The sequence below is a fragment of the Malaya genurostris genome, chromosome 3 (genome assembly GCF_030247185.1).
Source record: "Malaya genurostris strain Urasoe2022 chromosome 3, Malgen_1.1, whole genome shotgun sequence".
Taxonomy (NCBI): domain Eukaryota; kingdom Metazoa; phylum Arthropoda; class Insecta; order Diptera; family Culicidae; genus Malaya; species Malaya genurostris.
In genome coordinates, this window is record NC_080572.1 from 182220592 (window position 1) to 182237235 (window position 16644).

General features: G+C 36.9%; 2 protein-coding genes across 9 annotated transcripts in view; both read right to left on the reverse strand.

Annotated features, from left to right (window-relative positions):
• The window catches only part of LOC131435107 (protein phtf), a 30303-nt gene extending 25274 nt beyond the window's left edge, over window positions 1-5029 (reverse strand). For all 3 annotated transcript variants that reach the window (XM_058602642.1, XM_058602641.1, XM_058602640.1), the window contains exon 1: window positions 4766-5029. The gene's annotated coding sequence lies outside the window, so the exon portion shown is untranslated. The remainder of the gene's footprint in view (window positions 1-4765) is intronic.
• A 6558-nt stretch (window positions 5030-11587) lies between these two features.
• LOC131438746 (uncharacterized) overlaps window positions 11588-16644 on the reverse strand; it is a 98772-nt gene continuing 93715 nt past the window's right edge. For all 6 annotated transcript variants that reach the window (XM_058608982.1, XM_058608979.1, XM_058608983.1 and 3 more), the window contains 5 exons: window positions 13757-13913; window positions 13531-13697; window positions 13311-13467; window positions 13088-13254; window positions 11588-13019 (listed from right to left, as the gene is read on the reverse strand). In XM_058608982.1, the coding sequence (XP_058464965.1) occupies window positions 12649-13019; window positions 13088-13254; window positions 13311-13467; window positions 13531-13697; window positions 13757-13913 (1019 nt within the window). In that variant the 3' untranslated portion in view covers window positions 11588-12648. The remainder of the gene's footprint in view (window positions 13020-13087; window positions 13255-13310; window positions 13468-13530; window positions 13698-13756; window positions 13914-16644) is intronic.

Here is a 16644-nt window from a genome sequence, read left to right on the forward strand (position 1 = left end):
TAAAAAAAAATCTAAGTGGAACTCGGTGGAACTTTTTTTTTTAGGTCTTTTCAAAATTAGTTTTAATTACTGAATTATGGCAACCCCCTTAAAACTAGTTTTCTAGTCATAACTTGTTTCGTGTTATTTTTTTATGCATACTTCGTTCGGAATAATTGTAAAAAATATAGAATTTCATAATTTTGTAGAAGCTAATGCATAAGTTTATTCTTTTCTGGAAAATTTATGCATAATTTTACCATTTTTTACCTAGGAAACCTTGTGCCGAAGCGAAATATGCAACTTAATGCAGCAAACTTTTATAATACTTATAGGAGAACATGTACCTTATCAAATTTATTTTCCAATGAGAATATCTTGAGTAATATTCGTGTGACTCATTTTCACTATGGCCATGCTGAAACCATGAATGATTAAGAAACAGAGGGCGTCACGCGTCTGCTATTTCTGTAACTCACTTTTGCAGTCGCCCGATCAACATCTCGTCTTAAAAATCCTGTTGCTTCGCGATATCTCAATTCATTTAAACGTTTAAACATGAAATCTCTTCGTAAAGGTTTGTACTTTAACAATACTTTATCATATTTTGTCTAGAAAACATTTTCTCAATTTTTTAAATATGTGTTGAAGTTTTGATAATTAATCGGATTTTCAATAATTAAAACTAAATTTGAAAAGGTCTAAAATTGCATCTAGTTCCACTTAGATTTATTCTAATATTGTCAATTGTAAAAAATAACAAAATAAAAATCGCAACAATTTGCTTAAGTTGCGCGTGCAAGCATGAACTTGTTTATGCGTGTTTACGCGCGTCCAGACTGTTAGTCGGAAATTCAATTAAAAGATTCCAAATAGCAGACGCGTGACGCCCTCTGTTTCTTAACCATTCATGGTTTCAGCATGACCATTGTGAAAATGAGTCACACAAAGAGTACTCAAGATATACTCATTGGAAAATAAATTGGATAAGGTACATGTTCTCCTATAAGTATTATAAAAGTTTGCTGCATTAAGTTGCATATTTCGCTTCGGCACAAGGTTTCCTAGGTAAAAAATGGTAAAATTATGCATAAATTTTCCAGAAAAGAATAAACTTATGCATTAGCTTCTACAAAATTATGAAATTCTATATTTTCTACAATTATTCCAAACGAAGTATGCATAAAAAAATAACACGAAACAAGTTATGACTAGAAAACTAGTTTTAAGGGGGTTGCCATAATTCAGTAATTAAAACTAATTTTGAAAAGACCAAAAAAAAAAGTTCCACCGAGTTCCACTTAGATTTTTTTTTATGATATTGGGCACATCTTTTCCTACAAATTTTGTAAAAATCAGCTGCATAAAGTTGCATATTTCGCTTCGGTGCAAGGTTTTATCCTAGGTAAAATAAGGCAAAATGTTGCATAACTTTGCCAGGAAAGAACAAACCTATACACTATCTTCAACAAAAATATGGGATTTTTTATTTTCTTCAATTATTCCAAAGAAAGTATGCATAAAAAAATAACTCGAAACAAGTTATAAATAAAAAACTGATTTTAAGGGGGTTGCCATAAAAACGCTTTGTATATCCGAAACGGTGCGACCTAGACTTTTGGTATATTTGACAAAGTAAATTATTTTTAATAGTTCTAAAACTTTGTAGAAGAAAAAAAATTTCTATCTCTTCAGATAAAAAAGTTATGGTTACATTTTTTTGTCAAAGTAGGCCATGAACAATTAATGATATGATCAAATTACGCGGTATATATTTGTAAATAATTTCTTCAAAGCAACTATATGCATTAAAAGAACGGTTTGGCAGCTATTGATTTATGTCCACGTTTTTATTGATTCGAACCACTGTGCGCCGGGCGGCAGTTCTTACCCATATCCGATATAGCTCAAATTTTGCATAGGAACTTTTAAGAGGTGATCAAACTTTTGAGCACTACCGCTTAACGAAATTAGAAATGATCTTAAAATATTTGCACCCTTCTTGTCATGTCCAGAGAAAGATAAAAGGTACTACCAGTCTCCTGATTGGACTCTATCCCTTTTAATAGTTTCTCGTACGAGACTGAGGCACTAATAAGAATCTTGTTTTTATTTATATGCGAGCGTCAATGCATTTTACTTCACTATGGAACGAGTTGAATTTAAAATTGACGGTGCGGGAGAGTGATTAAGTTTTGATCGAGTAAATTTTTTTGATGTGGAACACATCTTTATTTTCTATATAGGGGTGCCATAGACGACGGTTTTGAAGGGGTAAGCGATATATCAAAGGGAAAGCATCGCTCTGATTGGTCAATCGATGCAAAAGCGAAGCTGTTGGAAGCACGTGAATCTATAAACAGAAGCAAAATTATAGCTAACGTTTCAGTCCTACGCGTAGCATGCTAGAGGTAGGTTGTTGCTAGGCAGCACGACAAAAAGTGCCATAAAACGATTTGAAGCTTTAATTGGTATGCTCTGATCTTGTGTCATGCAAGCTCGGATGAAATTCCATGTTATGTCGTTTCGCCTGAGAAATTGACAATTACCCCAGGGTAAATATTGAGTGCATAAGTTTAATTTCTAATTTATATAAGATGAACTCGATTGATAATGAGAAGTTTATCGCTTCAACTGAATCGCAGAATGGTAGAGAAACTTAAAGCTATAAAAATCACTGCTTGCATACAAGACTTGAACACAAGCTTGAATAAGAGAAGCTTTCATATCAAAATCCGTATCGCAAGTATGTACAAAGATATAATTGCATACATTTGGGATATTGGTGTAATTTCGTCGGCTATAAAACAAACAATATTTGGTATTGGTTCCTAATCAAGATAAATCTAGGCAGACTCTCGTGCAATAGCGGATTCAAAAGTGTGACGATTGATTGAACTGTTTGATTGTAGATCATTAGAAATTTAGGTTGCCTTGTTCCACATCAATAGCTCGAACAACCACATGGGGCTGATCCTTGTAGTTTTTTATACTCATCGTAACAGAATCAGTTTTGCTTAATGTTATCAGTAATATTTTCTGTAACGTATGATAAAATTTTCAGTATTATGAGATTATTATAAATAACTAAATTAGTTTTGAAAAATTTCTGGAATCACTGAACATCAAACCGAAAAACTGATGCAGCGTGCCTGCCATTCGCATGCTCGGAATAGATAATACGTATAGTCCGAAGGAGCCAAATCGGGCGAATAATGTGGGGAAGCAAATGGAGTCCATAATTTTCAATTTAGCTTGCGTATATCTTGTGTGCCGGCACATTGTTCTCTAATATTTGGATTTTTTTGATACGCGAAATTGTTTTGCAACAATCAATTTCGGCCCTCAATCGCTTCAAAAGGGGACAGTGATATTCATTGCATTTCGTAAACTTCCTACTTCGAGGAAGTTTACGAAATGGATGAGTTGTAAGTATAATCACATGTCTGCGGATTTTTCCAACTCGCTTGTGAGGCTTACAAAGTTGCGTTCTACAAAGAGGAAACATTTTTATAAAACTTCTTTTCAAGGAACTTGTATTTAAACCATGAACTGAAAGTTTGAGGTTGACAACTTCCATTTGACAATCGGTTTAAACATCTCTGAAAAATCGTTGTGGAAATATTTTAAAGAACTTACTGGTTTCGATTGATTGAATCCTTTAACATTTTCAGAAAACTGCAGAATAAAACTCCAGGTTGTTTAATCGAAATTGCAACACGACCGAAGAGCCTGCACCGCTTGAATGATTTTCTTCTTTAGTTTAGTTTTCGAAAATTTGAATTCTTACCGATTTTAAAATGATAGATCGTCAAGCTAACTGTTACGCATACTATAATTGAAGTTTAGTTTCTGCGTTCAGCACTACAGTCAACATTCACCCGAAAATTTTGATCACTCACTGAAACCGTATCTTTTTGAATGAAACAAATAATGTGTATGAACTGATAGTGTATTCACTCTTCAAATTTGAATCTATTTCGCCGTAACCACAGAAACAAACGTCGTGCATCGTACTTCGTTTTATTCACTTATTTTTTCTCCTTCTGTTTAACCCATTGTATACCGCTGTTTTAATAATTAAACTAACTTGTGAGGTTTTTGTTAATAATTTTGAAAGCATAATATTCATATCTAAATACCATTATTTCGATTTTTTCAATTACATTCGCAAGTTTTTAATACACAGGACATAATTTTTGCATAGCAAGGTTTCAATGGGTTAACATGCTTTTCACCTGCTCGCTCTCCAACCCAAACAGATGTTTACAACAGCTGGTGGATGAATCTAACCGAACCGATAATGTCTTCTCAAAAGTTCATTCCAACAGCATGTTTCGAGAGTGAAATTATGCCCGAGAGAAACCGCTACTAGCGGGAACGCGACGTGAGAATGTAAACAACAGCCGAGAGTGACACGAAACCGGCCGATCTGGTATCGGTTACTTTTTGTTCTTCTTCCGTGTTCATTTGGATTTCTTTATCTTCTTGTGTGCACAATTTTGACACATTGGTCAATGAAAACAACTTTCACTGTACTTGAGCACCATTTTCCTGAAAAGTACGATTAAAGTTATCGAACTGATATCCATTCGATTAGATGTACGCTCTAGCAAAAGAAGATGCTGACATTTTTTCCAGTGCGTAGTTTACGATATCATTTCTTATCAATGGTAAATGTTTACCATCAGCTATCTCCAGACATACTAATATTTTTTTAACATTACTGTTCTCTTGCCATTTCATAATTGAATACGGCCCTCCAAAAATATACAGATCAACTTACCTGATAGCAATGAAAGTTTTCTATTTCTAAAGGTGATGCTTCTTCGGTTAATCGATTTTTTCAGCTATTTTGCTCACAGTGAAAATTATTACTTTGTCGTTGTTTTCACCAAACATTACGCCACTCCAGCTACTTCTCAGCTTGCCTTTGATTTTTGCACTATATTGAGCACTATTATCGCGTCAAATCTGCAAAAATTGGCAAATAAAAGCCAACCTGCCACGGATAACAGCACCCTTCGACTGGCTATCACCTGCTTCAAGATAGAACTGGCTTACGATGAACATCCAGCCATCAGATGCGAGCGAATGTTCATTTGTTGCCCCTGTAGCTGAGCATTTCGCTGAATTTCGTGAGTTTCTTATGAATACAGGGTCCGGCACTCGAAGTGTAACCAATTAAAAAGGCCATAAATTCAGTTTGGAAAATTACTTTTACTTAATTCAAAGTACAAAATGTGTAAAAATAATACAAAATTCAGAATCAATTCACTTTTGCTCAATATGACCACCTTTTGCCTTGACTTGATGACTTGAGAGAGCGAAGGAGTTGCTTCGTTTGGCCGAATGTGACTTGCAGGTATTTTGGCCCACTCGCGGACAATAACTTTTTTCAGCGCCTCGAGACTGGTGTATCTTTTAGTTCTTTTAGTACTTTGCTCTCCAAAATGGCCCAAAGAGAATAATCCATTGGATTCGCATCTGGTGAATTCGAGAGCCATTGTGTGGACGTGATGAAGTTCGGAACGTTGTTTTTCAGCCATTCTTGGTTCATTCGAGCTTTGTGAGACGGTGCCGAGTCCTGCTGAAACGTCCATGGTCTGCCACCGAAATGTTTGTCTGCCCACGGCTTCAAAGCAACCTCCAGAATACTTTCCCGATAATATGTCGCATTTACCTTGACGCCAGGCTCGATGAAAACGATTGGAGAGCGCCCATCTGCGGTTACAACGGCCCAAACCATTATCTGTTGCGGGTGCTGCCTCCTGGTGGCCAATCGATGACTCAAATTCTCGTATGAACGGTCGGTCAAGTAAACCCTATCGTTTTGAGAGTTTACGAATTGCTCAATTGGAAAAATTTTCTCGTCAGAAAATACAATGTTCGGAAATTGACCGCTTTCGGCCAAACGAAGCAACTCCTTCGCTCTCTCAAGTCATCAAGTCAAGGCAAAAGGTGGTCATATCGAGCAAAAGTGAATTGATTCTGAATTTTGTATTATTTTTACACATTTTGTACTTTGAATTAAGTAAAAGTAATTTTCCAAACTGAATTTATGGCCTTTTTAATTGATTACACTTCGAGTGCCGGACCCTGTAAATCAATATGCCTGCGTGATTTTCAATGTTGGATCAAGTCAAATCAACTTTGATTTTTTAAGTGTGATTGATTGTTTTTTCCTGCATTAAACAATTTAATGAGTATGGAACTCAAAGGATTAAAGGGAGGATGAATTGGTTTATGAAGCTTAGCTGGGAAAATTCCGTCTGCAAAAATAAAACTGAATATAGTTTAAATTCTTTGCGGTCAATATTTGTTGTATTTCTGACAGAATTCAGTCGGAATTTTAGAATTGGTCATATCAACGATAACTGGCCAAGCGTGAACTTGGCATTCTAGAAAAATGCAAGGAATAGATTGGAATAGTGCCACGACAAAAGGCTAGCTGCCAATAACAGTTTCTCTTTTCCTTTATTTTCACATTTGAGTTTGTTACATTATATTTCGAGTCAAAATTAGTCCTTGGATATCTTTTTCATCTGCATAATCATGCCCAACTAGGGCATGCTCGAGCACTTTTTCTTTCCGGTCATCCTGAACAATTTTATGTATTATTACAATACATTTTGTCCCGATTTGAACCTCCATTTTATGTAGTTTTGACAGACACTGTCAGTAGCAGTGGAGTTTCGACCGTCACGAAACTCTTAAAACTCATGGTGTACCCACTTAGAAAAAAAATTAGAGGGTTGTATTCAAGACACGACCGAGCACAATAACATTAAAAATGAAACGTTTCTAGGGTCTTCATAATAAATACAAAAATAAAGATGATAATGATGATGATACACTAAACTTCACTACACTTCAAAGTTACTTGAAAGCTCAATTTTAGATACAAACAACCTAAAGATTTAAACCTGAACAAATGAAACTATTTTATTTTATGATGATAATTTTCGAGAAACGTACAAACTTATTAATTTGATTTGATTTATATCGTTTATTTACCCCCACTTTTAACCTAATAATGGTCGTTCACTGGGTGGACTTATTAATTTTATAAACAGTTAATCGATCCAAGAGAATGTTGTACCAGTAATCTCAGTAATGGTGTAATTTTATTAATCCTTCAAAATCGTCTATAATTTTCGGAAAGTGTCGTTAAATAATATGGCAACAATACGAGGAAGAAAACATGTGAAACAGTCCGCATAAAATATTTAGTTACTTACATTGATTTTCGCTTTGGCATATTAGGAATATACGGAATGGATACGAAACAAAACTCCGAAATTTTGTAGATATTGTAACTTGATGTTATTAACACATGAATTAACATTGTTGTACATACAACGCGTGTAGCCATCAGACGCTTATTGTTTTGAAGCAAATAATAATTGAACCAAAACTGGCGGTTAACTAAATTCTACGAGGGTTCCTATTCAAACGATACTTTGAGTTTATCTTTGATACTATATGATATTGCATCTAATTGTACTGTATATGTGAGTCTGTGGAACTCATTTATACTACTAAACCGAGAAGGCCGCTTTAAGAAAAGTTTCAAAATTTAATTTTGAATCTTTTGAAGCGTTTAATTCTTGGTGGGACAACAACTTGTTCAGTCACATTGTCACGTTTTGTTCGTATGGGAATGGAGATTTAAGTATGCAATCCGATCCGTTGACAAATTAAAACATTTTCAAGCTTACAATATTGAAGCTTTGAAATCATTTAAATTAGGAAAATTCATTAACAAATCATCGAGGAACAAGCGCTGCAAATTAGATCCGAAAAATCTATCGCCGATAATTTCAAATTGGCCTGATAGTTACCAGAGAACCAAAATAAAATACTCAATTCAAACCAATTTTTCAATGGTATGCAATTGTTACAAATGTTACGCGATTAGTTTTGCATGTTTTAAATTGACACCCAGCCTCGGGAAGCGAAGTGTAAGGCATTTTTAATGGCAAAATCGACCAAAAATTTGATAAATACATGGGATATTTCAAAAGAACCGGTAACCACGCTGATTCGGGTTTTCAATAGCTAGATGATATATAAGATACTCAAGCGAACACGGTGTTGCACAGACATCAGGAAATTTCACCAACAAATAATGCAAAAGCGACAATCCAGCAAGTGAACGCATATACAATCCAGTCATCAGCTCACTGGACAAGCTACTTGTTTCATTCACAGTCAAACATCAACTAGGCAAAGAAATATTGTGCAGCCTATATTTATAGATTTCTTCTCATACTACGCATAACGATGCGGTGTTTTTTATGCATGACGCAAAGCCTCCTATGCCGAACAAGAAGTTGACGTCATTTTGTACAACAGGGATTGGTGGATGAAAACATAGGTCGATTCCAACCATTTTTTCAATAGTATGCTATTGAAATTGTGAAAAGACGTCGTCATACATGTTTAAGTTAAAAGTTTCCGAATCGATTGGTTGTTAAATTATAACAATCCATCAACAAATGACCGAGTTATTAACGTTCAAAATTATGACACAAAAAGGTTACGCGACTATTTTTGAAACTTTTAATTGACACCCGGCCCCATATAGTGAAGAGTAAGGCATTTTTAATGCCAAAAAACGTTCAACGGTGGTCCTTCATTGGTCCAATACGTTTGATCATTGGTCCAATGAAAGTCCAATCAATCGTTCAACGGGAGGCCAACACGGGATCTTCGTTTGCCGATTTTGAAACAGTCCGTTGAACCGAATGCCATTTTTTTCGTTCAACAAACCCGGCAGACAGAGGTCCATTGTTGAGCCATTCTTAACATGAGCAGTTGGAGCCCCGTTGGACTAGTTTTACTGCAGAATTTCTGAAGTTTTTTCCACTTATTTGTTTAAACTAACAATACATACCTGCACAATACTTCTACTTCACGTAGAATAACAACAAATTTTCTTCCTATGTAAAGGTAACACTTAATTTTCACACTTTTTTTGCAAGAGAAAAAACAACAACAAACCGTTCCAGCAAATTGAACGGATATTTCGTGCAATATATCGTTCAACATGCGCTTAAAAACCAACAAAATTGAACGGCCTGCTGAGAGGGTAATCAGAGGATCAACAGCCCCATAATATTCGTCAATTTTTTCCGTTTCTGATTTCGGGATGCAAGACTCGAACCTGCGTTTTTATGCTCTTTTGCATTCAGGGTTTCATTTCTTCACTTTTCTTCCACTGCCTCAATACAGGTTCGTTGAACGATTTCACCACACAAAACACGGTCGTATGGTCAGTGCGTCACTGTTTCACTATCCACCTGTAGAACGGGTTTGAATTTTCCCCAACTGCACACACTGCAAAACTCTTTTTTTGTTGAAGACCTTTTTTCTTGGAAGCCGTTTCGATAACCACTTGACAGACTGTAACGAAATTCTGCAATGTACTTTTAAGTAGTTTTTCCTACAATTTAATCAATTTTTGCCAATCAAAGTAAAATACACTCAATTATGTATAGCTTCTCGGATAAAAGATCAGTTGGTAATTTCGAAAGAAAGCTCATGATTTGGCAGGGTATTCGCAACTGCGTTGTATCTAGCCAACGAGATGGATTTCGAAAAGTATACCAATTCACAAAACTTCCTTCAATTCAACCCAATGTTGAGCCGTTGTTTAACAGAAATTGACGAAAAGTGTAAATGTGACTCGAGGTGCGACAAAGTTGAAGAGAAATGGTGGAACAAAATGGCCGCTCTGATTAGCCGACAGAGTGTCCATAATATTATGATTGGCATTAGAAGAAAAGTTCGAGATTTGATCAAAACTAAATCAGAATAATTTTCTGCCAGTTTTTCTATAAAGTGCAATGAGTTACCTCTATGTTGAGTACTGAACATTCGAAAATTACAGCCAAACAATACCTACACTGATTTGATACTTTCCTAATTAAAGGAAAAATTTACAGAAAAAGGTGAGTCCGCTCGGTAACGACTTCTAAGTTCCATTCCATTTACAATTCAAACTTAAAAATTTCTCAAAGAATATTTCTTTAAGTAACACATGGGCTCAAAAGTCCCGGGCCTAACACATAGATGGCGTTAGTTTTATTGCAGTCACCTTTTTTCAGTTAATGCTAACCTTTAAAAGATAGCTGTTAAAATTTCATGATATTATATTCATTAGTTTGTGAGTTGCTGTGCTAAAAGTGACGCTACTTTTTTTATGTTCAGAACACTATTTTTGGATCAGAAACAATTTCGTGTTTTAATTTTACACTGCTTCTTAATTGGGAAAAAACCGTTCAAGCGAAGCAATGGCTTGAAAAGTGTAATGGAGACTCCGCTGCATCAGAAACAACAATAAAACGTTGGTTTGCTGACTTCGAACGTAGTCGTAGAGACATCGATTATGCAGAACGCTGTGGACGTCCAAATGAGGCGGTAACACCAGAGAACATATAAAAGTCTACAAAATTGTTTTGAATGATCGAAAGGTGAAAATATCAAAAGAACGTGTTGGCTTCATATTGAATGAGCATTTGAGTATGAGGAAGCTTTTTTCAAAGTGGGTAACGCGTTTGCTCACAGTTGATCAAAAACGAGAACGTGTTGATGCTTCTGAGCAGTGTTTGACCATGTTTAAACGTAACAAACCGGAGTTTTTGCATCGATATGTGACAATGGATGAAACGTGGCTCCCAACGACTACTGGTTGTTCGCCGACCTGAAAAAAACATGCTCGCCGGTAATAAATTTCGCACGAATGAAGAGGTTATCGCTGAAACTGAGGCCTATTTTGAGGCAAAAGATAAAATGTTCTAAAAAAGTGGTAAAGAAATGTTACAGCGGCGCTGGAGAGGTTGCGTTGCTTTTGATAGAGATTACGTTGATGAATAAAGTTAATTTTGAACCAAAAAATCATGTTCTCTTTATTAGGCCCGGGACTTTTCAGCCCATGTGTTAGAACACAAAAGAACAAATTGAAAAAAATGACCTGCGAAAACAATTATGTAATGAGAACCGCGATAAGGTTACAGCACAGATGGGACTCGAACCCGTAGCGTGCACATATCCGGGAAAATTGTTTTGCCTATTAAACTACTCTGCACGTGAAAATACACGAAGAAATAGCCTAATTGCATGAATTCGCATGTCAATTTTTCAATTTGTTTTCCTCGTTAGATACTGCTCAAATTTGAAATTAGCCTAAGGCGACTCTACATCCTAACAAGACTAGAACAAATCATTATAAAAAAACTTGTGTTCAAATATTCAAAACAAAGCACGTAGAACGCCTCCTTGTCTTCATCGGGTCTCTTCCACGTGTAACATGAATGTTGATGATGCTATAATTGAAGAAACGGCCTGTTGATTTTCGATACGCACAGTATGTCACTGCTTGATTGTCACCCAATCACGCAATGGTGCATCTTGAACAGCACTATGTAACCAGTCTCTAACGCGTCTCTGTACCACAGTTCTGACAGAAGGTAGCTACTCGATGCCCACTTCTGCATACGCGCTTCGGCCCCGTCCGATTTCACACGTTGGTAATGATTGAGATTTCATGAGTTAGTTTTTAAAGGGCAAGGAAGCAATAAAACCCATATAGAAACTTCGGCAATTCACATAAATTGAAATTTAAATATATTTCGTTCAGATAAGTTTAAATTTATGTAACGCACATACTGTTTTTGTTGGATATTTAATGGAAACAACGCGTTGATTTGTTTTCGCCGCCGAATTTGCATGGAATCGCTAAACGCCAACTGCGCATCGCGAGATCAACAGAGAATTTTATTTTCATAGTTTCACTGTCAGAACAAATAATAATAACTTAACAAACTTATAATGATTTTTTACAGAGTATATTTTCATATTTACAGTGCATTGCCTCGGGGGGAACGATTAATCTATAGATCAAAAACTACCAAATGTGAATGTGAACGATGTGAGCGGTACTGATGTGATGCAAACTAGTGGATTCCATTGCTTTTAGAAATTTTAGAAGGTAATCCGAAAACCGATTGATTTGGTGAGGTATTGGTTATTGATGGACTGCTAGGGAACTGGACGCATTGGGAGGTACTTGCTCTCGTCGAAATGGAGATAAAATAACAGGAGTCGGTTCTGTTTGGTTTCCCATCGCTCGTCTGTTTAGTTCTATTTATTTCGATTTGATCGTTTTATGTTACGATACGGCTCTAACTAGTGCGGTACGGTCTTTTCCGGCAAGTTCAACATAGTTATCATTGACTTAATATTAAAGTTTCGCATCTCTTTCTTTATCAGTACAGTACGTTTACTTAAAAAATGCATGGTTTAAATTTCAACAAGTTTCGCGTTTAGACTTTTATCTATACAATGAGAATTTCTACTAAACGTTCTCTCTATTCAAATACTAACGACAAATGATTTGCTATGAATTTGAACGGATCGTCGCATGATTGTCGAGTGCTATTGTTTGTAATGAAAAGTATTCTCGTCGAAAGACTCTATTGAAAAAAATAAAAACATTTATTCCATTTTAACATTTTTTTTCTATGACAAGTTCTTCAAAATGGTTTTTTGTTTTGTATCTATATTATAAAATATTGAAAAATGTCTTGCGACAGCTCAGCCTGTCATAGGACCGTGTGACACTGGAGGAGGATGGGGATTAGCTACGGGAACCTACGGGAATCCCTAGTTCTGCTTGGGGTGCTGCACTGGTGCCGGAGGTGCTGGCTTGAAGCACTGCAGCAAAAATGCAGTGTAGATAACGAATCCCAGTGCGGTCGCAATGCATCCGTACATCAGCACGTTCAGTTCCGGCTGCCGGAAACGGTTCTTTCGCAACCAATCCAGTACGTCCTGTTCGTCGTACAGGTCACCCCGGAAAATGCTGGGGAATCGTTTCCGGAAGTACACGATGGCCGGTAGTTTCGTGACGCCCCACTTGCGGGCGTATCGCGGATCACCCATTTTGACGAATGTGATATCCAGGTTGTCGGTTTCACTGTCGATAAGTTCGAGTTTTTCCAGTACGGCTTCACTCTCCGCGTGGTCTTCTTCGTCTTAAAATGACAGGGAAATGGATTTATTTCACAGTGGGATAGGATAATGTGAACCACCCTGTACTTACAGAAATAGATGGCTAGGAAGTCATTTTCATCCAACAATTTGTTCAACATTTTTCTGTTGACTTCCTCGATTTCGTTTTTAATTTCGAACACGTCTTGCGACGTTAACCAGTTCATTACGCGTGCATGATCATGTAGATCTCCGTCGTACAACATAGGAATTTGTTTTCTAGAGAAATATTGTCATTATTTAACGGTTACTTCAAATTGGTTCAATATAACTACCTGTAATAAACCATCGACGGAATTGTAGTTACTCCGTACTTGTGTGCCGCGTCAAGACTAGCAACTTTCACAAAATCGATGCCGTACAAATCAACTTCGCCGTCGATAAGCTCCAGCTCCTCAAGTATATCTTCACACTCTTGGCAGTCCTCATCATCTGTTGATGCGAAAAATTATTCAAAATAAGTGATCAGTTAGTCGAAAGGTCTGGTTCACCTACAGTAGAATACACAGAGCAGAGGTGACTGTTCCATTAGTCGGTCCAACATGCGTTCGTTTACTTCTTCAATTTCATCGGCCAGTTCGCGGTTCTCATCGTCGATCAGCCATTCCAGTACGGATTGCTCACTTTGCAGATCACCTTCGTAGATCAGCGGATTACCGTTTCTGTGAATTGTGAGATGTTCGAATTAATCTGTCAAAACTAAGCGTTTTTGTGACCGTACCTAAAGTACACCAACGCTGGGAAGGTTTTGATCGAGTATCGTTTCGCCAGCTGTGGGTCTTGAATCTTGACCATATGGATACCGAAAACGTCCAGTTCGTCATCGATCACTTCCAGCCCCTCGAGGATCTGGTCACAGATGTTGCAGTTAATCTTATCTGAAAAAGTGTGTCGTCGGAGCGAACAGGATCTTCAGATATAGTGTATGCTAGCACGATAAAGGACTGCAGTGTTTAGTGTGTGTGTATGGATAGTAATACGAAAACAGTGCTACTGTGCATGCAGAAGATATTGTTCTTGCGAGGGTAGCCAGGGGTTCATTCGTAGCGCTTAGGCAGAAGTGAGTATTAGGTTGCAGATTTGCGCCAAGGGTGCTCAATAGAGGGCAGTCGACAGTTTGGCAGTTTGGAAGCTAGATGTTGCAGACGCTGGGAGAAGGCAAGTTCAATGAACCCAATTCAAGGCTACTGTTGTACAAAATCAACTAAACTTGAAAACGAAATGTTGCTCTATAAGCGTTCAGTAAGGGATTCGATCAAATCCAAGAAAGGAATCCACAAGCAACGTTCGTCTACATTGTGAATAATAACACCAGGTGGGCCAGTTTATAATGCGCGATGTCTCTGCAAACAACGATTAGATCACAGTCGAAACTATTACGGCAATCTCGTTACATCACGTTCGAAAAAAAAAAATTCAATATTCCCACGACAAAAGGGCCTAACTGCAAATGATAGCCTCGCTTTGTTTACTTTCTCTCTTGATTATGTCGGAGCCATTACTGCAATTTCTCGAACGTTTCCAATATAAATCGAAAGCTTCTGGTTTTTCCTCGAAAGTTTTGCGAAGAGCAAGGTGTCAAATGTAAAATAAGTCCGGTAAATCATGGAAGAAAAAGTAAACAAAGAGAAACTGTCATTTGCAGTTAGGCCTTTTTGTCGTAGGACTGTTGCTGTTTTTTTTTCAATTGCTACATAGTGTCATACACTGAAAATAATTTGCCCGAAATTCATGAAAATATACACTTAACACATAAAATAAGTCTGAAAACTGGTGATATTTAGTGGAAATCATGCTACATTTATCTGAAATGCAATGCATCGAAACAATCAGGTATATCGTTACCTCTTGATTCTATATGAATTTCATACGAATGTCACATTGTTTTCCACATACCTTATGATCAAAAAAGAACCGGATTTTTCATTTTAAAATTCCCGCGCTTGTCCAATCGGTAAACTTTTATTCTCTCAACGTTGGCAACACTTTTATACACAGAAGTTGAAAAATTTTCGTGTGGCGATTTTTATGATGGATGAAAATTTGGAACAACGTGCGTGCATCAAATTTTGTGTTGCAAATGGATTTAAGTGTTCCGAAATGTTGAAAATGTTAGAAAAGGCCTTTGGTGAATCGTGTCTAGGAAAAACACAGGTATAAACGCTTAAAAGGTGGTCGTACAAGCTTGGATCATGATGAGATCCCTGGCGGCCCAACAACGTCTGTTACTGAAGAAAACATTCAATCGGCGAAGCAAATCGTGTTGCAAAATCGTTATGTACCGATTAGAGAGATTGCTGTGTTGTTGAGTTTGAAACGCGTCGCTTCTCGGCTGGTGCCAAAAAAGCTGAATTTCATTCAAAAACAGCGTCGTGTTGATGTGGCCAAAGAGATGATTTCCAACGCAGATAGTGACCCCACATTCATCGAATGCATCATAACTGGTGATGAGGTGTGGATCTATGAATATGACGTCGAAACCGCACAACAATCGACCGAACGGCGCTTCGAAGGCGAGCCGAAACCATCCATTATAAAAATCGCCACACGAACATTTTTCAACTTCTTTGTATAGACGCCAAACAAAAACTAATCGTACGATATGCGTCAAAATTTGACAGAATGTGTATAAAAGTGTTGCCAACGTTGAGAGAATAAAAGTTTACCGATTGGACAAGCGTGGGAATTTTAAAATGAAAATTCCGGTTCTTTTTTTATCTTAAGGTATATTTCAATTGAAACACAGTTGACTGAATCAAGTGTTTTGCACATACATTTGTACTGTACTCATTTCCACATCCAAAGGAAAAAACACATCAAAGCTAAGTGAAAAATAATCTGATCTCGCATCTTAGTGAATGTGCACATGAAATCTTGAAACTAATCGCTTTGATTTTGTATTGAAATGAAAAAGCATATTAAATTGAAGTGTTGTTTACATATGAATCGATCGTGAAAATTTTTATCAGTGTATGCATTTAGTGAAGTGAAGTGAAGTGTCGAAATGCTAACTAAGTAAAGAGCATTTGCGGGAGGTGATGATTCATAACTTTGCGTTTTGGAGAAAAGTGTTGCGGAATTGCAACGAATTCTGCTTAGCTCTCTCGGTCGCGACTTGTGAACGTTGGGTTTGAATGATTTAAAAGCGCGGATTTCAGGGTGAAAGACAACACGTCAACCGACAAAAATTTGAAAACGTCGAATTGCCAGGATTGTTCAACGAAGAAAATATCTTTTTTGCTACATTTAGCTAACTATAGACTATTTGGTAAGAACAAAAAATGAAAATTATAGAACGATAGGAAGGAGAGAGAGAGGGAGAGCACGGATGCGATTCTAGTAGACAAATGAACTATTTATTAAATATTTACTCTCGATCATGTTTCGGAGGCAATTGATTTTTTGTGCTGTTTTTGGAAATAGTTACTTTTCCGGTGCTGTGTTAATTTTTACGAATCTACGCATTTATTGCATTGTGTTCAGTTTCTAGAAAGTTTGTTGGTTATGTTCGTGAGAATTGACATGTCGGGTGAAAAATTAAGGTGGTGTGGCGTTTATCCCCTACAATCGGTATAGATGCTGCAAAAAAGTCAGGCTGAGATGCCACTC